We start from the raw sequence: 23,825 nt of genomic DNA, 5'->3' as shown, positions 1-23,825 counted from the left end.
ATAACTAGAAGCTGGTACCACTGGCCACCTTCACCCATTTCCCGCACCCCACAGCTCCCAACTCTCACAGCCACCAATGTGTTCTCCATATCTATGAGTCTGGGTTTGTTTTTTTTTAATTCTGCATATAAATGATATCACATAGTATTTGTCTTTCTGTCTGAGTTATTTCACCTAGCATAATGCCCTCAAGGTCTGTCCAAGTTGTTGCAAATGGTTCCTTCTTTTTTATGGCTACATAATATTCTATTATTCATACATCAATGGACACTGGTTATTTCCATATCTTGGCTATTATGCTCATGCTGCTATGAACATGAGGGTGCTATATATTTTTAATGGTTCATTATTAAGTGGTCCAAGGTGAGAAATATAATGGTTAACACATTTAATCTCAGTAAGCTCAGCTTCAGAAGTCAATTTTTGGAAAGAGACAAAGAGGACATGATTGCTGGCCAAACATCAAGGTGTATAATGGTTAATAATGATAATAATAATAAAAAAAAACTTCTATAGACTCACTATGCCAGAAACAATATATAAACTCATTTAATCTACTCAAAAAACCTGTTAAGTAGTTATTATTATTATTCTCATTTTCCAAAACAGGAAACTGAAAATTAAGACATTTAGTGACTTGCCCAAAGTTACGTAACTAGTGATAGAAATCACATTTGAACCCTCAAAGTCTTGCTCTTGACCGCTGTACTGCACTGCCTCTATATACTGAAACGCTATGTCAAAATGTTGGCTTTGTAACAAGGCAAACAGCAATTAGCTATGTGACTATGGGCAAATGACTGAATTTCCTTTAGCTTCAGTTTTCTCATCTATAACTGAAGAAGTTAACGCCTGACTCTCAAATATATAAAACAGTTAGCACAGCATCTAGCACTTGGTAAGTGTTAAAATAAATTACGGCTATAAATAAAAACCTTCTAAAAAGAGAGATTTAGCTAGCAAAGTACACAGTAGTAAAAAGCAGAGCCACTGGCCACCTACAACCCATTTAGAGGGCTATATGCTCTTCTGGTTGGTATTTAGCATAATGATAAGGCTGAGTAATAGACTAAGAAAAAAAAAATTGGCAAAAATGGTTTAAGAGACATCGTTCTAAATATTATTATGCATAATGATAATTATTTTAACACATAGCACTCAAACATTTCAAAGAGGCTCTTTATGTCCTAAAGAAAAAAAATCAAGACAAACTGGTAATAAATGTCCTTCAAAAAATAATTAGCAATGGAATGAATAGCTTGAGCACAACAATCTTTATGTTTAAAACGAAAGAGGAAAAAATGCTTCTATGAAAATAGCATATTCTAGTTCTTAAAGTGTCTCACAATATTAAATAGATATCACATTAAGAATGTTTCTAAAAACCTTTTCCTATGTTTCTCACCGAGAACAATGACAACAAGCCTAGGGAAATGTTATATTGGACATGTGAATTAAAATCAATGTGTTCAAAACCAAAATGTCTGTGGATCTGCATGGGAACAGATTTAGAGATAGGTCACTCAGTATTTTTAAAAGTACTACAGAAAGGGAAGCAAAATCTCATAGTTTACGTTTGTGAAAACTATGTTCTTTACTCAGGCATACTAGGGCAGAGGGGAAGGGCCAATGCTTTATCTAAAGCAAATTCAATTTGGTTTGTGGTTTGTAATCCTGCTATTTTAGGCAACTGGCAAGAGAAAAATATTTCTGCCAAGGGTAAAATCATGTAGAAAAGTACTGGCAATCTTTAAGGTATTAAAGGCCCAATAATCCCTACTACTCTGTAGTTTGTTTTATTGGCTTTAGTATAGAGTACTAGCCCTATAGGATTAGATGTAGGTAGTAAGTCGTGACCAAGTTTAAAATATTCCACATAATAAGAATAAAGCAGTCTCAAAATAAAGATATTTAAGAAAGAAATATTACCAATACTACACCAATTCCTCTAGAAATACAAGAGATGCAAATACTTTCCAACTTGTCTTAAGAGGCCACATTATTATGATAACAAAACTAGACAAAGATGTTACAAGATTAGAAAAAACAAACAAAACGAATTCAGAATAATACCTGAACACAGATGCAACAATTCTTAAGAGAATATCAGCAAATTGAATCAAATCATATAAAAAGAATAATACATAATGATTCAGTGGAGTTTTCCCCAGAATGCAAGGCTTGTTTAACATCTGAAAATCAATCGATGTAATTCACCATATTAACAAGACTAAAAAAGAAAAATCATGCGGTCATCTCAATAGATATGCAGAAAAAGCATTAGACAAATTACAACCTACATTCATGATAAAAATTTTCAGAAACTAGAGATAGAAGGAAACTTCCCTTGAAGGACATCTTGATAAAGGGTGCCTATGAAAAACCTACAGATAAGATCATACTTAATGATGAAAGCTTGATTGCTTGCTCTCTAGGATTGGGAAAAAGAAAAGGATGTCTGCTCTCATCATCAAATTCAACATTTAACTTGTAGTCTTAATCAGTGCAATAAGGCAAGAAAAAGAAATAAAAAACGTTACACATGGGGAGAAAGAAATAAAAAACGTTACACAAAGATAACACGATCATCCATGTAGAAAATCCTAAGAATTCACCAAAAAAGAAAAGTTACTAAAGCAAATGAATGACTTTAGCAAGGTTATAGAAAAGAAGGTCAGTGTACCAAAATCAATTATCTATGACATAAGAAACAATTAAAAATTGAAATTAAAGATAGTACCAATATAATAGTATAAAAAATATAAAATATTTAGAGATGAATTTAAGAAAATGTGTGCAAGACCTGTACACTAAAAACTATTAACACAGTTAAGAGATAATAAAGAAGACCTAAACAAATGGAGAAATATACCATCTTTGTGGATGGGAATGCTCAATTCCTAAAGCTAGATTGCTTTTTTGTAGAAAGTGAAAGGCTGATTTAAAAATGTATATATCTTAATGCAAAAAAACCCTTAGAATATTGTAAGGAATCTAGAAAAAGAATAACAAAGTTGGAAGTAATTATACTTTCTGATTTCAATACTTACTTACCATAAGCCATCAATAACTTATGCTTTGTATGGTATAAAGACAGACATAAAGACTAATGGAACACAACACAGAGCCCAGAAATAGACCCACACATACATATTCAATTGATTTTTGACAAAGGTGCCAATGTAACTGAATGGAAAAAGACCTGTCTCTTGACCACTCCTGACAGTTTCAACAAATGGTGCTCTAATATTTGGACATCCATATGGAAAAAGAACCCTTACCTCATAAAACAAAAATTAACTTGAACTGGTTCACAGACCTAAATGTATGCGCTGAAACTATAAAACTTCTAAAAGAAAAACAAAATCTCTGAGAGTTCATTAAGGCAAGTTTTCTTAGGACACAAAAAGCATGAACCATAAAGAAAAAAAACGATATATATATATAACTTCATTGAAATTAAAAGCATTTGCTCTTTGAAAGACAATATTAAGAAAATGAAATAGAAAGTCTTAGATCAAGATATCCGTATATACACATATTTAAGGACTCGTACTCAGAATATATATACAACTCTTGTAATCAATAATAAGGCAAACAACCTGATTAAAAAACAATGGGCAAAAGATCTGACAGACATTTCACCAAAGATGATACATGAATAGCAAATGAGCATCTGAAAAGATGCTAAACATAATCAGTCATTAGAAATTGCAAAATAAAACTGAGATGCCATTACATATGCACTAGAATGGCTAAACTTAAAAGAGAAGCACAAATACCAAGTGCTGAAGAGAATGCAAAGCAATTGGAAATCTCATATATTGCTGGTGGGAATGCAAAATGGTATAGCCACTTTGGAAAATAGTTTGGTCGTTTCTTAAAATGTTAATCATATACTTACCAATAACCCCACAATCCCACTGCTAGGTATGAGAAATCAAAACACTGTGTCCACACAAAAAGTTGTAGACAAATGTTCATAGGAGCTTAATTCTTAATAGCTAAAACCTGGAAACAAATCAAATGTCCATCAACTTATTAATGGGGTAAACAAATTTTGTTATATCCATTCAATGGCCTAGTATTCAGCATTTAAAAGTTATGAATTACTTATATATGTAACACTAATGAACTCAAAAGTACCACACTAAGTGAAAAAAGTCCGTCACATGACATTCTAGAAAATGCAAAACTATACTGACAGAATGCAGATCAGCGGTTGCCAGGAACCTGCAGTGGAGAGAGGTATTTGACTGCAAAGAGGCATGCTAGAACTTGTTGAAATACTGAAAATATTTTCTGTCTTGATTTTGGTAATCGTTATACCATTGTATATATTTGGTACAACTCAGAGAACTCTAATGAAGATGACTGAAAACAAAAAAACACATTCCCTTGCATATCTCAAGTTTATTCTGTGAAGATCAAATGATAGTCAAATTTAGCTGAAGTTGACACATGCTGATATTAAAAGCTTTCTCAAAGGCCTGAGAATTTCAATGATGTTTTAAAATATAGGCCTCTCAGATATCAAGGCCCTCAAGCTTGGTTAGTTTGGGTTAGTTCAAGCTTTGGTTTCTTACTTAAAGTTAGTAACCACACATTACTCTATATCTAGTACATCTTCCTGACAGAATAAATTATTTGTAATAACTAATGTCAAATCTATTGAATTAAGACCTATCTCTGAGAATATTTCAAGAGTTAACAGTATTAATTCCTTAATGCATAAAAGGCCACAACTATAGTTTACAAAAAATGGTATTTATTTGCTTCAGAGCCTCCTTCTGCAGTAAGTTATTTATAATATTGTCTGATGGGTCACATGTACCACAGCTGAACCTTCTGAATTTCCAACTAGGGTAGTACTTCTTTTTGTCATTTATCTCTGCTCATTTTTTTAAAAAAATATGAGGATAATTAATTTATAATAAGAAATATTTCATAAAACTGTGGAAGATATATTAAGCTTTACGTACAGACTTTTTTCTGCAATCTTAGGAAACTGTAATTGGGGAAAACAAAAATAAAAATTACTAAAGGGGGAAAAACTACATCTGTGCCTAACCTTTAAAAGTCACTTCTGTCAAAGCTTATGGTAGAAAAAAAAATTTAATTATAGTTTCTACTTTAAATACAGGGGAAACAGAAATCTTGTTTTATAACTGAAAACCAACCTTCAACTGTTACACTAAACATGTACAGCCCTTTATAACTTGTTTGAGGTGCTGAAAGCCCTGATAGGACAATGCATTTCGAGACTTAGAGAAACTTGATTTTCTTACAATAAAAAGTATCCTCTGAAATTATTTTCACTTCAAGTTTTCACTTAGTCATCACCAAAATGAAAAAAATATGGGTATTCAGATATAGAGAGTAGATATTTTCCTATTAAAAAAACAAAAAACAAAAAACGTAACCTTATGTGTTGTGTATACAAGAAAATAATTTGCTAACAAATTGCAGAAGATAGGAAAAAAATAAAATAAAAAAGAATTTTTTGAACCACAGGACACCATCTGTTCTTATTCTCCAGAGCCTGTAAAACAAGAGAAAATCCTAAAATGCACTCTGCAAAAACACTTATATTGTTGGTAATTTAAATCTATTCAAAGATTTGAAAAGAAGTTTTCTCCTAACATAAACAAAAACTTTAAACCCCTTCAATTTGGAGACAAATTGTATAAATCTGCCTATTTTGTAGGCAGATAACAGCCTTCCAATTGGAGATCTGCATAAGACTAATAAGATTTATTAGGTAGGAACTGATAATATCTTGTTAAATAAGCATAACTATATCTGGTTGTATTATAAAAGGGCAATTCCATCCTTTGTGATTTATGCCCTATCAACACTGCTTTTCTAATATAGATATAAATTCTACTTGTTTATAGTAACTTTATTCCTAACTGCCAAAAGTTGGAAACAAGCAAGATGACCTTCAGTGGGTGAATGGATAAACTGTGGTATATCTGGACAATGGAATATTATTTAGTGCTAAAAAGAAATGAGATATCAAACCACAAAAAGACATTAAGGAAATGTAAATGCTTATTGCTAAGTGAATGAAGTTCTTGTTTATCTTATTTTAGAAATCCTCTGAATCTATAAAAAGAAGTCAACCTGAAAAGGCTACATACTATATTACATTCTGGAAAAGGCGAAACTATGGAGACAGTAAAAAGATCAGTGGTTGCCAGGGGTTGGGGGGAGGGAGGGAGGGGTGAACAAAAGCAGTACAGAGGATTTTTAGGTAGTGAAACTTTAGTTATCATACTGTGACATTATGATGGTGGATACTTGTCATTAAACTTTTTTCAAAACGCCCTGGAATGTACGAAACCATTTATACCTAATGTAAACCATGGACTTTGGGTGATAATGATGTGTCAATGTAGGTTCACAGATTATAACAAATGTACCACATGCTGATAGCAGGGGAGGCTGTGCGTGCGTGGAGGACAGGAAGTATATGGAAACTCTCTGTACTTTCCACTCACTTTTGCTGTGAACCTAAAACTGTTCTAAAATATGAATTCTATTTTGTTTTTTTTTTAAAGGTATATTGACACTTTAGGTGGTTTTTAGTATCTGGTCTGAAGTTATCTGATTAGAGAGAGGATTGACATATACCTTCGTAAAAAAATTATTACCACCTTCGTAAAAAAATTATTACAATTAAATTGAATATGTACTGTTGTGATCCTTCATTTTAAAGATAAATAAAAAGAAGGGAAGTGGTCTGAGTACAGTTGGAACATTTCTAAAACCTGTCAGAATTTGTTTACATAAATTCTTACTTTTGGGAATGAGTCACTATATATGGGTAAGATGTATACTTGTTAAATGTACTCAATAGTTTAAAAACAGAATAGAACTTGACAGCTAGAAAAGATACTTAGAAAATATTTGGTCAAAGCCCATCATCTATAAATAAGGAAACTGAGGCACAAAGAAGCTATGGATTTGCCCAGGGTCACAATTTAATGACAGAGGGCTAGAACTTTAATAATCTAAAGTTTAACGGCCGCTTTCCCATTATGCTATTATTCAAGGAAACAAAATTGTGATAAATTTCTTAAAATTCAGAAATGCTAATTTTTTTCTTCTTCCATTTATTTTTTAAGAGGATATAAATCCAATTAGTATATTTCTTTGGCTGATAAGCACTTGCTCAAGCTCTGCCCATTTACTCATTTATTCAACCCACTCGGTTTTTCCGAAGTCATTTAAAAGGAAAATTATATTTTAAGAATTCTAGCAGCCAAAGAAAATGTTTTACCCTGAAAGTGAATATAAAATACACATGTTTATTACTAAAGCAGAAGCTATGCTCCCCACCCCACAATTGTTAGTGAGAATTTAGACTCTTGCTCAACCTCTTACAGAGGTAAAAACCCACCATTGGTGAGAACAGCTGTGACTCTGTAAAAAAAGCTACAAATAACATGCTGGGAAATTCAGCAGGCACTGCCATTATATCCTGTTTATACTGTCATTTTTCCTATCAGTAGGATATTATTTATACAGACCCCACCCATGAACTTCTTGTTTATCTTATTATAGAAATCCTCTGAATCTATAAAAAGAAGCCTCTGTATTTGTTTCTGGAACAAGCACATGTGTTATGATTTTGCACCTCACTACACTTTTTTTTATTTAGCATTTTCTTTTGTTATGCATCGCTTGTTCTCTTTTTTATCTCAGGGTTGATTTATTTCATTATTTCACACATTAGAGTTGAACTTACCTGACTTTAAGAAACTCTATTACAGAACAGAGATTCTGAAGTATCATATCTACAACTTTATTTTGGGGTAGACTTGATCAGGTAGATATTCTTCTAAGATATACTCAACTAATTTGTTTAAATACAGAAAAATGTGCCTATGTACTACTCATCAGGTACTCTGGTGAGTAGGCCCTGGATGCCTAGGAGGCTGCCTTACTCAGGCTACCCTATCCCAAGTAGGCCAATAACAAGGGCTAGGCTTTACAGTGGTTCTAATTCAATCTCTTTTCTGTAATGAAAAGTCCTGCCTCTGAATTTAGCTTGATGACTGGACAGGTTGGATGAAAATGTAACATAATAATATTTAAGAAATACATGAATTTAGAATGTCCCATTGACCAATGGGACATTGAAGCAATCTGGTTATAAATCATCCTCAATCTCCTGCCTTATGCAAATAATTTAAATGAAACAGATAAAAGAAAACTGCGAGTTCCTTAAGGGCAGAAATTCATGCAGCATTTGTTCATCAAGTAAATTTCGCCCATTACTGGGCGAAGGCATATTGGACAAATTTTCACATGTATAGCTTTTGTTAGCTTCACCTACACTCGCTTTATCCTAAGGCAGCACTACAAGGCAGCTGGGTAAACATGCATCTTCAGAGAGCATGTACAATGCTAGACTCTGGGGATGCATAAGAAAGATAACTGCTTTTAAAGAACATTACTCTAAAATGCGTAACTGAAATGAGGTTTAGTACTTCAGGGTGGTGAACTAAGTCTAATTAATTTCAGAAAAAAGAGAGGTCCACATGAGCTAAAGTGATCAAAGAAGGTGGAATGAGGACAGTAACTGCTGCAATCTTGAAAAAAAGGAACTGATAAGGCTGGGTGAGGAGATGAAAAGCATGCTGGGCACAAACAATGATTTGTAAGCATCCAAGTAAGCAAATTCTGGAAATGATGAGTAGCTGAATTCAGTTAGAGTGTAAACTGAATAGAAGATGACAATAAAAAGAGGCTGGAGTCAAATTATAAGGAATTTCAATTCATTTTTCAGATGCAGAACCATGAAAGATATCTGACCAAGGGAAAATGAACCCAAGCTTTTGTTGTAGGAATGAACAGGAGGAGGAATAAGTTAAAATAAGGCTGACAAGGAGGAAGAAGTTTTTAACAGTACCAAATCCTATGATTACAATAGCAAAAGAAAGGTCCATGTGATATAACATACAATAAATGTGTAAAAATGTTTTAAACTCTTGCTTTCAAAAACAGGAGATGGCATCATGATGACTATTACTGAGTGGGGCACCGTTAAACAGTGTTGACCCATTGAAGTCCGTGTCAGGAAAGCTTACTAGTTTCCTAGAATAGTACTTCTCAAACCCAAATCACCTGGGGACCTGGTTAAACTGTAAATTCTGATTCACTAAGTTCAGGGTGGTGTTCTGTATCTTTACATTTCTAAGAAGCTCTCAATACTGCTCTTCCACGGACTTCATTTTGAATAGCAAGATGCTAAAACATCTTTCAGTTTCCCTTTCCAAAAAGACAATGTGATGTACTATGTTTAATCCATTATGGTATATCTAATGCTCTTAGATATGCCTAAGAAATTCCTTTTAAAAATATTATAATTTGCATCAATATTGGATCAGTTTCAAAAGCTACTAAAAGTCTAAGATGATTCAAGATTCAGGGTATTCAAGATACTCAGAAATATTTCCACCTGGACAGAATCAACTTAATAATGTTGTTCTATTACACTACAATTTTGTCATTCTTTTCAGGCTGGCAAACTAGAAGATACTATTGCTTCTAATCTTGGGGGCTGAAGTAAAAACCTTGAAAGACAACACTCCATCTGTTCATAGCATCTATCAGTGGCTTTTGGTAAAACTCATTTAACCTGCCCTAACTGTGCCCTTAGCACCACACCTTAATCTTTGAAAATAAAAGTAACATTCTCAGTATCCTACTGAAAAACACCTGAAGATTACAACAATTAAATTCACACTATCCTTCTGTTTAAGATTTCTATACAAAAGAATATGCCTTTGATTAAAGTTTTTTACCATGAACAGAGCTGTCATTTAAAAAATATTATTACTAGGGTTATACATTATGCACACACATATTAAGATTGGCTACCTTAGATTCTTGAAACAAAATTTAAGACTTCTGAAATCTCAAGTTTCATTTTTAACCAAATTAATGGTCAATAACAATCTTTTAGGTTAAATTATCCTCAATATATCTAGAGAACAGAAATAATATCAAAACTGCAAGGCTCTGTTGAAGATTAGATCCAACTATTTCATTGTAGAGGTAAGAAATTGAGGCACAGAAACCGAAAAGTCTAAAGTCACATAGCTGCTAGTGCCATGTTAAAAAAAAAGGGGGGAGACGGAACGAATTAATTTTCTTATCAATGTACAACATTCAATGATGTTATCAACTATAAAATGCAGCTGAAAGAGTTCCTTTAATAACTAAGGAATAGTTGACTTTATAAATCATTGATATCCAAGGAAAGGAGACTATGTACCAACAAAGAAAAGACATGCTACTCTAAAATTTAAAAACTTCATAAAAAATGCAATCTGAATAGAGAATGACACATATACACCACATACTTGGAATGGGGCTGCAGTGGGGTGGGTAATGGGATGGGATATAAAGAACGAAGAGAAGACAATGGTACCTTTTATCTTCTCAGTAATGGTTTGAGGAAAGCTTTCACATACAGAAAAGTGGTTAAAAAAACACAACTTCCTTTACTCTCATGAATCATTTTGTAATTGGTAAAATCTAGGATTAGATTTGGAGGACCGCAAAGCTTTTAAATATATGAAATGTAGATAGCAGTTGGATGTGCATGTGTCATGAGCTCTGTCACAATTACAAGAAAACCAGAGAACCCTTTTTCAGCCATAAAATAGGGAATTTTGTGCTTTTTACAAATGCCATTAAAATTTACTAGCACAAGTTTAAAAAAAATCACTGGAGAAGTTCCATGATATTGGAGACAATGGGTTTTAAATCACAGGCATACATTATTATGCCTAAGTTGACAGATCTGCACTGCAATGCAGAAATGCAAGCAATAATCCAACATCTGCACCAGAAGGCAGAGACTAGACATGATTCCAGAATAAAGGGCTCTTCAGCTCTTACCTGTTACCTGTGCAACAACTGCTTGGGAAATCCTCCGATTGGCAAGAAAGGCTTTGATTTCCTCTTTTATCACACTGCTGTCCCTCCTAACAAAAACAGAAGACAAGACCAACAATGTATGTTGAAGGTAGAAATCCTCATCTTTGCTAAGAAAGGTGAAGCAGAGAGGTGGGGAGAACATAGAAAGAAAGGACACAAAAATAAAGATATACAGACCAGCTTGTGTGAAACATGAAATTAAAACAAACCAAGAAACACCAAATATTCAAGTCCTAAAACACCACACCATTCAGACAGACGCTTTAGTGAATGCCACAGTAGATATAAGTTTCATACCAGAGGATGGTTAATCGCATGCTGTGTATAATTCACATTAGGAACAAGGCTGCCATATGGTATACACAAAGTTTCATTACTGGGGAATGAATATATCTTACACAGACAGAAACCCTAGAAAAATAAAAAGCAACAACAACAACAAAAAATCAGTCGTGAGCAGACTGTGGGTTCACATGTTAACTATTCAACTGCATAAATAATGTGCAGTTCCTTTTAAAACCTTTGGTAAAGGCAGAGAAATCACCATCATTCTCACAACTGCTAAAATAGTAGCCATTTTAAGAATGGCTTTGCCTTTTGATTTGCCTTCTTTTCCTGTATAAACCAAAACAATGTTAAATGGGATGAGTTGCATATAAAATTTTAATACAAAAAGGCAATTATTAATTTCTTATTACATGTAATGTACAGAAAAATTCATACTTAAAATTATACTATTTTCTGTGTCCTTGGAATTACATCTTATAGACCTAATTTTTCCTCCACTTAGATGTCTTATAAATTTTTGTTATTTAAAAATTCAAACATTTTCTCTAAAGATTAGACATTCACTAGAATGACAATGAAGGGCAAGATTTGTTTCTCCACCAGAAAAAAAGTATTTAAATTATACTTAAAACTGACCAATTTGAATGCTTTATGTTCAAAAAAATTACATGAACAGAGCATTGATGTTTGTTCAAGCCCAAAAGCAACACAGAAGAGTGGTAACTAATGATCCAATACAGGAACAGCAAAGATCTCCCACCCATCTTTATACAACCTGTGAGCTAAGAATAGTTTCCACGGTTGAACATTTGCAGTCAATCTGACAGCAGGGAACACTATCTTTAAACACAATTTAAAGCAAAATATTATCCCCTCCCTAATTCTATTCTCACTAGCAGGCTTGTATTTTTTAAATTATATTTAATTATTATTATTCTATATTGAATTTGTCAATAAAAATTTGTGCCTGTTTGTTTTCTCTCTTGTATATAAGTATCTATATTATATCCTTAATTTTGCTTCTTGACCACTAAGTCTAAAACGATTACCATCTGGCCCTTTAAAGAAAAAGTTTACAGACCCTAATCTGAGACAAAGGGGTCATGAAATCTTTACCAATTGTTTTGTGAATGAACCACAAACTCTTTATTCCTATAAAGAGGAATAAAGTCTCTCTAAAGACTATTTGGAGAAAGGGAAGAAAAGCATCCTATCCGAAAAGAATCAGTTGTGATTTAATTTGGAGCAGATACTTCGGCCCCTTGGTGAGGATGGGCTGGCTATACACTATTAGTGGATTTCCACATTCCTTGTCAGGAATTCCGGAAAAGGGCAGAGAGGTGATAGCCGGGACAGCTTCCATCTAGAGTTTTACAATATATTCCTGATCTACTGGTTGGAAATCCTAATCAAAAAGATTCCTAAAGGAAGAAAATAGTCAGCCACCTAATCCAATATCTAAAATTTCTCATACGGATCTAGCTTCTGATCTAGATACAGGCTAACCTCCTTCTAAAATGCTTGTTTATATCTGACATATTTCCTTTAAAAAGATGCATTCTCATTTTATTTTAAAAGTGTGTATTTGAAAGCAAAAGGCAAAAATAAATACATTTTAAAGTCGAACAAAATAATAAACTGCTGAGTAAAATATAGGTAATGTAGACTAAATAGCTCTCAAAATCCATCACTAATCATTTGAGCAAGAGATAACTTCAGTACTATTTCAATTGGCTGATAAACATAAAACAACCAAATCATTTGGTTTCTGACAGAGCTGCAAAATTAACATGAAAAATTTTAAATAAAGACTGCATTTCGATGTATTGAATGTCCTTCTAGGAAATAAACCTGAGTTAAGAGAGCATTTATTAAGGTTAAATAAAAACTGTGCCTTTGTGGGGAAAATGATTAAATGCTATTTTCTTGACTACCAATTTAAATTGAAATTTAAAACAATTATTTTCAATCAAATTCACCTAGAGTAGATACAAAATCATACAGAGGAGATAATTATTACAATAGGGAATATCCAGTTTGTGAATTATTCACAGCCTTGCAGTATGATATTATCAAGGACAGCAGCAAGACAGAGGGGACCCCAAAAAGTCTGCAAAACAGCAGCAATTCTTTTAGCCTCTAACAGACTATGTTTTTAGATACTTGGCAACTTTCTAAGTACCCACTATGAGTTAAAAAAAAAAAAAAATCTCTTTACTCAACTGCTTTACCAGAGAGAAGCTTTTCTATATTGAAGAAAAATATAAGACTTGTAAAAGATAAGGATGCACTTGGGCAAGTCATTTAATAAACCTGGACTCTGGTTTCATCACCTAGTAAACATGAGAACATTAATACCTCCGTCACAAGGCTTTTAATTTTCTTCTCCAAGCACTGAAATTAAAATTAATGAAATTTAATACTAAATGTGTGTGTGTGTGTGTGTGTGTGTACATAATACATAATAAAAAATACTTCAATGTAAAATTTTTTGGAACTGTAAAAGAACTACATAAACAATGACTATTACTTTCTAAAAGCCTAGAAAGAATCCCATGGAAAAAAGAAACAAGTGATCTGCTATAACTATATTAAGATTGAAGCAAACATCTGTATTGAGTACTTTAAAGTATATACTATGGAAACACTTCTAGAGTCATTTTAGACACAAGCAGTGATGTGGCATTCAGTTGGTTTTACTAGGTACTTTCAAAATAGCAATAGCACTCAACGTTCACTGTGTCCAATTCAAAGACTTCCATTCTATGGGGTTGACTTTGTTCTTTAAACTTTCACACATTCTCCCTCATTCTCTTCTCATTCCGCCTCCTTTAACAACCTGCCTCTCCTACTGTATACATTGTATCCTGTGAAATCACCAGTTTCTTGGTGTAAAAACTCCGTTTACTCCAAATCTAATTCTCTCATTTTCTCCCACTCCTCACTTCTTCTCTTCATCTGAAATTTGACATCCTCTTTGAGGAAAATGAATCCCTTTTTCTCCCCTCGCTTAAAAAATCTCACACTCCTCATAATTTCTACTCCTTAAGTCTTATGGAACCAAAGTCAAATGCATAGCTTTGATTACAAGCTTACTTCCATAGCTTACTTACAAGATGAGTGACCACTCTATTTGCATCTAACCACTTGAAGTCCATCAACATCATCTCCTCCTACTGCCTTTTCCAAATCATAGCCATGCTGGATTCACCCATTTGGGTGATTTCCACATGAAGATAAAATTCTACCTTTACACCTTTCATTGCCATTATATTTATAACTTGCTAAACTTTCCATTGTTATCCATACACCTTTCTAAATATCTAGATGAGTTAAACAATAACATCTCTTCATGAAATCACCCTTTTTGAAGACAGAATTTGATTGTCATCTATGCAGAGTTTTCCTTGATCCTCAGACCTAAAAAAAGATCTCTTCTTCCAAGAGTACTTTAACATTTCAATTTTACTTCCCACATGCTAATATGTTATATGCTATTCTGTATTACAGTTGTTTCTGATCTGGTCTTATCTCTTCTTTATGTACCCTAAATTACTAAAAGTTAAGTGTGTAGATTCAAATAGGTTATGAGATTTGAAAAATATATCTGATGATTGAGTGCCCTGGAAGTTGGGCAATGTGAAGATGCAAGATGTGAATTATATATGATACATGAAGAAAAGGAGGCAGGAAGGCATTCAGATAGCCATTCTCTCCACCTAGAAACCATCAAATTCAACCCACTACAATATCCCACAGTGTTCAGTTATCAGCAAGGGCAATATAGCCTTCCATGGGCATAAGACACTCAGATCTATGGCTAAAAAGTTTCTCTTAACATTCCACCAAGTAAAAATTCACTGGGTAAGCAATTGATTTGAAATGGCAAATATCATGGGGGTTTCGGGGATGGTTAGCCCATTAAGATATTCACACTTTGTCTTGAGTTACATTAACCACTGTTCAAAATCTTATTGAGATATACAAACATAAAATCTTTATTTACAGAGGCAATAGTTAACAGTGACAATTCAGTAATAAAGACATGGGTTAGAATTCAGGCTCTGCCATTTCATAAGCTTTCTTGAGCCAATTATTTAATTTTTGTGAATCTCAATTTCTCTGTTCCATCTTACAGAATGGTTGTAATGATTAAAAGTAAGGACGGTCATACAACAAACTTCTCCCTCCGATCTAAGGATTCTTATTATCTGCAAACTTGAGAAAAATGAGAGGTGGGCACAAAAGAGGAATGCAGGTGTGAGTGAGGGCACGATGGCAGAAGACCAGAGAGCCAGACGGTCCAATGAAACCCCTAGATGATTAGAGGCGATCAAAGTAGTTGTTCTAAGAAAGAGGCATAGAAAAGGAAGAAGATAAAGTGTCCTTAACTACGCAACAAGTGGCACTATATAAATGAAATATTAACAACGATGAGCCTTGAATGTATGTAACTGCAGGATTTAAGTACAAATCTTAGTCACTGCTAAATAGATTTTCTATTTATTTTGAGGACATAGTTTAATTATAATATTATGTCAGCCTAAGAGCGAATGGTCCAGTTTTAGACCCTGGCCAATCTTCCAGAGGCTTTTTTTGTTAAAAAGAAAGTTTTCCCCAACTTCTTGTTAGTCTAATACACATTTGGGGATTAATGTTATGTTAAAAGCTTATTAAGACTGATTAACAACAGCAACAACAACAAAAAACAGGCTAGCATCCTAACAAATTTGACTGTTGATATGCTCTCTTCTCAGGGTAATTAAAAGCTAACCTTTTTATATTTCAATGACTGAAGTAACTTTTATTTGCCCAAATGGTTCTCTCTCTTAATTTTGACAATTTTATATATATGTTAAATTCCACAGGAACATCTGAACTTCAGCTAGCTGGTGTAACAAGTGAAATAAATTCAAAGGCAAATTGATCTTGTATATTTTTAAGTTTTAAAAGCCTAAAATAATAAGGTCCTGTGACTGTTCTATAAAACTATTTATTACAGGAATTACATTGGAATCTAGATACAATAGTCCATTCAGTCCAGAATTCCTTACAAGCAGTTCCATCCTGAAAATAAATTCAAGAGTTTTTTTTTTGTTTTTTGGAGTTTTTTTTTTAGATATTACACCATTGTGATACTACAGGACAGATTTTCCTTATGGCAACATTAAGTCACCATTATACTATCTTCAAACCTTAAAACCTTTAGGAAGAACTATAACTCATAATTATACATTTTAATTTTATTTCTGACAAATTCCTGCTACAGTTTCTTCCATTATGTACTGTAACTAATCGATCTGCAGCCCTTCCTCCCTACTATAGTATAGGCATACCTCAGAGATATTGCAGGCTCGCTTCCAGACCACTGCAATGAAGCAAATATCGCAATAAAGCGAGTTACATGAATGTTTTGATTTCTCAGTGCATGTAACAGTCACGTTTACACTATACTACATAGTATATTAAGTGTGCAATAGCATTATGTCTAAAAATATGTACATACCTTAATTAAAAAATGCTTTACTGCTAAAAAATGCTAACCATCATCTGAGCCTTCAGTGACTCATAATCTTTTTGTTGGTAGAGGGTCTTGCCTCGATGTTGATGGAAACACAATATCTGCGAAGTGTAATAAAGTGAAGCACAATAAAATAAGGTATGCCTGTAGTGATAATCTACTGAAAACAATGCTTTTATCATCTCTATTCCTAAAGACCTGTAAAAACACCTTAACTCCAATCATCTTAAACATAAACTATTTGTATGGAATGCAAATCTTCCAAAACCTGTACTACCACTTAATGTACTGTTCTTATTACCACAGCCTAGCCCATCTGCAGTCCTTATAAGACAAAACATGCCTTTTCTACCTTTTACTATTCTCTTAACTTTAAATAAGGTTCCTATATCTCAAAACAGAAGCTATTTTTAAGGTTTAGCTTAAATTCATCGATTCACTTAACATATTACACCCTTACCACGTATGAAGGTCAGTTCAGATCCTGAAAACAAAACCTCCAAACACACATGGCTGCTGCCCTCAAAGTGTCCCCAGGCCCAGTGTGAAGCCGTTCCTAATTACCCATGTTGGAAGTGGACGCCTCTTTCTTTTCTCAGTGTTTCAAACTCCTTCCAAACTCTAAGTGCTTATACTTATCTTGTAATAGATAACAGTAAATATATATTCAGTCCAGAATTCCTTACAAGCAATAGATACCATACATATACATACATATATATATATGTATGTATATGTATGGTATCTTTTGCTAAAATTAGAACTTTAGCTTCTTAGGAATAGAAACTATGTCTTTTTCTTCCTAAGAACACTACTTTTTTATATAATAGATGTTTAAAATTATTTTGTTAATTGGTATGTTGGAGGGAAAAATTAAGATTGTACGTATTTCACATCATGATAAAATCACCTTATCCCTCAGAAAAAGTACTTACAATGGATTTAAGAATTAGAATGTGTCTGTTAACATCGCTGAAAATTCAAATGTTAGCAAGTAGAGCCATAAAAGAGAGGCTAATCTTTGCTTTGATAAACAGAAAGAATGGAAAAGGCTTATCAAATAGCAAAATGAAAGGGCTAAAGTAGAGAAGAGATATTCTAAATTAAAAACATAAAATTTGAAAATTTTCTTTCATCTCCAAAATAGGGGGAAATCACAGTTCTTGTAGGTAAATAACTGAAATATAGCTTATTACTCAAAACCAATCTAAGAACACAGACATTTTGGGGACTCTGAATAAGCAAAAGCACTAACCTCATTAATTCCTCCACTTTATCATCTACATCTAGGTCCTCTTCTGAGGCTTCAAAACTGTATGACCTTTGACCCATGCTATTTGCATGATAGCGAGTTGGTGACATCTTTCCATTGGATGTGGATAATCGCTCGTTATTCTCCCTTCCATTCTGATTGGTAGTGCAAGGCTGTGGGGAGGTATCATAACTGTTGCTAGGTGATGGGGACATTCCAGAATGCTGGGTTTGGGTGGAAGCTGTAGCTGTAGAGGACGATGCTGGAACATTGTTGGTACTGTTCCCATATGAACTTCCTCCATAGCTGGACCTTCTTCCAAACTTATCACTATGCTCTTGATCAAGACGGTCCAGAGTTTCCAAGGCATGGAGAATTTCGTGTTTAGTCATTCCGGTACGCCGAAGGCGCTGAAGCAGATCTATCTGCTCTATGGTAAATCTGGGTTCATCTGTATAGTGAGACATGGTTTCCAACAAACTAAAAAAAAAAAAATAAATAAATAAAAAGTCTTATTATTTATAGTATCTACCAAAGAGCTCAGTAGAAGATGCAATATTTCTACATCAACTTCTTTACTAAAAATGATTATTAGTATTATAATAAACCAAAATTTCAGTTATGGCAGTAACACCAAACAACAGATTAAGTACATACAAGTATTAAGCCCAAGCTATGTGATTATGCACAAATGTTTTCTTCCATCTCAAATTTATTATTCTTCATTAGAGTATTAACAGAGTTGCTGAAAAGTAGTTTGTATTATTTTACTAAATAGTAGCAAAATTGGCCTAGGAACTCTATAACTTCATTTAGTGTAAACAAATAATTTGACAAGCTAAGCCCAAGCAAATACTAATAACCAGCAAAAATATTTAAATTGAAAAGAGATATATAAAAAAACTTATTAAGCACCACTTCACCCAGCATTAAGCACCACTTCACCCAGCACTTAGCAATTTTGTATTTCATCTCTGTAATGCATTCTGTTAATTGAAATCCTGAGAAATGGACCTTCCATGGTTGTAGCCATTTTTCTTAGGATATGGCTTCTACATTGTTTCCTTTAACTAACACAAGATACTGTAGCACAGCAGGAAATGTTTCAGAGTTAACAACAATACAGTCATATGTGTTTCAATCAAAGACATATGAAGGTGATCTCACATGATTATAATGAAGCTGAAAAATTCCTATCACCTAGTGAAATCATAGCCATCATAAAAACCATTGTAATGTCATAATGCAACACATTACTCTAGGGTTTGTGGTAATGCTGGTGTAAACAAACCTAGATTGCTATCAGTCACATATAAAAGTATAGCAATTATGTGTAGGGCATAATACTTAATAATAATAGTAAACAACTATGTTACTGGTGTACATATTTACTATATTATTTATTATTTTAGAGTGTACTCTAAAAAAAATGTGTGCTGTGAAACAAGATGTCATTATGTTGACAGTAGCCTCACACATCTCCTATTCAACGCATCTCTCCATTGTATCATTTTTCTCTTGTGTTTGATTTAGCCTTGTGTTGTTCTGTATACTAACATGCAGTACAAGCTTGCAGCCTAGGAGCAACCCGTCAAAAACCACAGAGCCTAGGTGTGTAGTAGGCTATACCATCTAGGTTTGGGTAAGTGCACTCTATGATATTCACATAACGAAATCACCTAATGATGCATTTCTCAGAATGTATTCTCATAGTTGAGCAGACCATGACTGTATTAAGCTAAGGGAGTTGTCAGATATCATAAAAATTCTTGATAAATTCCTTTCTTATAAAACCTAACTTTCCTATTTAAGATTTTTAAAGTGTATAATTCCCTCTATTTTTATTTTTATAGTTCTAGTGCTAAATAGGATGCATGGCATGTACTAGGCTCTCACTTAAGTGTCTGCTGATGGAATACATGTTAAGACATTTTCTTATCCTTTACAGGTAAACTTCTGCTCTGAGACAGTTCCCCTAAACTATCGGAGACCTGTTTCTTCATCTCTATATACTAAAAATTTATACATTCACATCTAGGAAAGCACTGAGCAAGAGTTTCATATAATGTAATCTCATCTAATCCTCACAACAACCCTTTGTGGTAGATTTTTAATAAAATTTTATATGGCTCAGAGTGGTTTTGTAGCTTGCAAATAGCCTGATTAAGCAGCAGGAAAAAAAATTTAAACCTAACTATTACTGGCTGCAAAAGCATATATCATTCTACTTTCCAATATATGGCAGGACTTACTGGAATCATATGATTTGAGACATAAACTGTTGTACTCTTTTAAGTCTCCAGTTAAAACCACTTAGATCAAACCACTCTACTAATGGACTAGGGATTCTAGTAATATATTTTATATTTAAAATCTTTGCTCCATCTAGAATTTATATTTACTTAATGAGTGTGAAAGGATCTGAGCTTTAGTTTTTTTCCCAAAAGGATAGTTGATTGTCCTATATGCTTTGTTGAGTAATATGTCTCTTTTCCTGTGATCTGAAACACCACCTTTATCATAGACAAAATTTCTACATAAATTGTATCTATCTAACCTTTGGATTCTCTTCTATTTCACTGATTTTTGTTTTTCAAATCCTTTTAAAAATAAGCAGGCAGAAACCTAAAATTATGTGAAATCATTCTAGTTTTAGAGACAGGCTCATTAAAAATAAAAACAAACATATTGTGTGGACACCAAATAACATGTTGTAGGGCATTTGTGCCCATGGGCCACGATATCTACCTTACACCGATACACATTATCTTCTGCTGTCTTCCAATACTCATTTGTAACTTGCTATCTATCATAAAGGTCCTATTTTCATGATTGTTACATTCTTGATGACCTAGGTTTTTTCCTCCAATATTTTATAATAAGAAATTTTAAACACAGAAAAGCTGAAATAAATTTACAGCAATCACCCATATACTAACCACTTAAACATTTTTCTTGTTTTATCACATATCTATCCATTCCCTTATGCATCCATCCCTCTATTCATCTTATTTTTTGATCCATTTCAAAATCAGTTAACAGACATCCGCATACTTCCCCCTAAATACTTCTGCATGCATATCATTGACTAGAACTCAGTATTTGTTCAGGTTTTTTTAGGGGTCGATTTTATATAAAAAGAAAACACACAAATCCTGTTTACCATTCTATGCGTTCTGAGAAGTATGTACACCTGTGAAACTCAAATCCCCATGAAGACACAGAACATTACCATCACTCCAGAAGTTCCTGCCCCTTTTCCTCAAAGGCAACAACTGTTTAGATTTTTTCCCACCATGAATTAAATTCGCCTATTCTAGAAAATCATATAAAGGCAATTTCTGTGTACTCTTTCATGTAAGGCTTCTTTCGCTGAGCATAAAGTTTTTGAGATTCATCTATGATGTGTGTATCAGTAATTTGTTGCTGAGTAGCACTTCATTGTAGGAATATAGCACAGGTTTGTTTATTCATTCTGTTTTAGACATTTGGAGTTTCCAATTATTAGCTATTCTAAATGCTTTAGCTGTTACAATTGTACTCTATTTTCTTGTTAGCTTAATAGATCCATCCCCCTATAATATGTTATTGCCTGGTCAGGACAAAAGAGAAAACTTTCAGCCAGAGTAGCTCATTTACTTTTTCTCTTGATCAACTTCAAAAGAACTGTATACCTTGCTTAACACGAACAATGTATTATTAAAATGCTACGTACGCAGTGTTGGTAATGTTCTATGTGACATGCTAGTTACGTTGCACAGGTACACTGCTGTGAACATTCACCAAATTGTACATTGCTGATTTGTGCATTTTTCAGTATGTGTATTATACTTGAAGTTTGCTGGAAAAAAACTGTATGAACATTTTCCTAATGGCTTATAAGAGGCACTAAACACCTTAGTTTCTGTTTTAACTCCTAGCCCTCTGTCTGCATTATCAAGTGCTCAGTATTACAGTCGTCTACTTCTGTCCATGGTTTTGCTTTCTACTTCAGTTACCTGCAGTCAATCAAGATCCCAAAATATTAAATGAAAAATTCCAGAAATAAATAGTTTGTGAGTCTTAAACTGTGTGCCATTCTGAGTAGCATGATGAAATCTCGTGCCCTCCTGCTGCATCCCACCTGGGATGTGAATCGTCCACACTGTTACTCACCCATCAGTCACTTAAGAGTGTCTTGCTGATCAGATGCACTATTTGATGCACTATTTGACTTGGTGATCAGTCACCACATCACAGTGCTTGTGTAACACTTATGTGACTTAATAATGGCCCCAAAGCACAATACTGATGCTAACAATTGGGAGATACCAAAGGGAAGCTGTAAAGTGCTTCCTTGAAGTAAAAAGGTAAAAGTTCTTGACTTAGGAAAGAAAGAAAAAAATTGTATGCTAAGATCTATGGTAAGAATAAATCTTGTATTTATGAAATTATGAAGAAGGAAAAAGAAATTCATGTTAATTTGCCGAGAGAGATCACACTCACATAATTATTTTTATAGTATATGGTTACAATTGTTCTATTTTATTGTTAGTTATTATTCTTAATCTCTTACTGAGCCTAATTTATAAATTTATCATAGGTATATATGTATAGGAAAGAAACATAGTACAAATAGGGTTTGATACTATCCACAGTTTCAGGCATCCACTGGGGTCTTGGAATATATCCCCCGTGGATAAAGGCAGAATACTGTATACTAATCCTTAATCCTAGGAAGTTCTTTTTAAAAGTAGCTGCCGAATCCCTTTGATAATATAAATAATTTACCCCTTAATTTATTAATTTAGCAAGTTGGGATTTATATACATTATTCTTGTCCCTTAAAAATGAAATAGGTCTGTCCATTGCTAACTTCAGTCTTCCTGCTTTCAAAATGCTTTGTAAACTGACCTGCCCTTATAAATGAGACTTCCAAGAACTGTTTTAGTAAATGGACCAAAAACAAACAAAAAAACCACAAACCAATCATCATATTGAAGGGAACCAAGTTTTGCCACCCCCAAATTTGCCTTTTGGGATACTGATTTTAAGCTGCTTATTAAGAAACAAAAGACTCAGAACCTTTGACTCTCCCCCTATCCTGCCTAAGGAAAGTCCAATAGTAATGCTTCAGGAAGGGAAACTCAGCACATTCATTTAGGATTTTCATCTTAGCCTAATATGAATTAAGTATGGTAGACAGGAAGGATCTATGCACAAATCTGTTCTGCTGGATTCTCCCCCATTGTCTCTAGGTTGCCTAGCAGAAATTTGTTTGCTATGTGTTACACTCTTTCTTGGCTACCTGTAAATTGCCTATTTCTCCCTCAAAATCCCTCTGCCCTCTCCCCAGTCCCCTTCTCGCTTGTATAAAATGGTATATAAACCTCAACTGCTCAATGCCTATTTGGGTCTCATTATGACACCCTGAAAGGTACATTAGTATAACAAACTTTGGACATGTAGTGCTGTTAATCTGTCTCTGTTAATCTGATTATTAGGCCAGCTAGAAGAAGGTGAGAGGAAAATTATTTTCTTGTGCCCCCACAATATTTTCTTATTCTATTTATATGAGAACAGATAGTAATCTGCATAACTCTTCAAATCTCTCTCTCTGTATAGAGCAGCACTCTTTATATTAGAAAAAAACTTTATATAATAGCATAAAACTAAAGTAAATTATATGAATTTAACCTGCTACTAAAAAGCATCCATCCTAAAGCTGGTATTAGAACTAAAGAGTCCACAGTATCTGAAACAATGTAATATTTTATGTCATTTTGATTCATTGATAATGAATAAAACCACTTTTATTTCAAAGTCATC

At 33.6% G+C, this 23,825-nt stretch overlaps 1 protein-coding gene across 1 annotated transcript in view; it reads right to left on the bottom strand.

Annotated features, from left to right (window-relative positions):
• Positions 1-23,825, bottom strand: part of HMBOX1 (homeobox containing 1) — a 153,414-nt gene that overhangs the window by 72,229 nt on the left and 57,360 nt on the right. Inside the window, exons 3-4 of the mRNA XM_023519668.1 lie at positions 18,021-18,497; positions 10,918-11,003 (exon numbers count right to left, since the gene is read on the bottom strand). Coding sequence (XP_023375436.1) covers positions 10,918-11,003; positions 18,021-18,497 — 563 coding nt within the window. The remainder of the gene's footprint in view (positions 1-10,917; positions 11,004-18,020; positions 18,498-23,825) is intronic.

Source organism: Pteropus vampyrus, unplaced genomic scaffold (genome assembly GCF_000151845.1).
Source record: "Pteropus vampyrus isolate Shadow unplaced genomic scaffold, Pvam_2.0 Scaffold229, whole genome shotgun sequence".
Classification (NCBI taxonomy): domain Eukaryota; kingdom Metazoa; phylum Chordata; class Mammalia; order Chiroptera; family Pteropodidae; genus Pteropus; species Pteropus vampyrus.
This window is presented reverse-complemented; position numbering and strand designations above follow the sequence as displayed.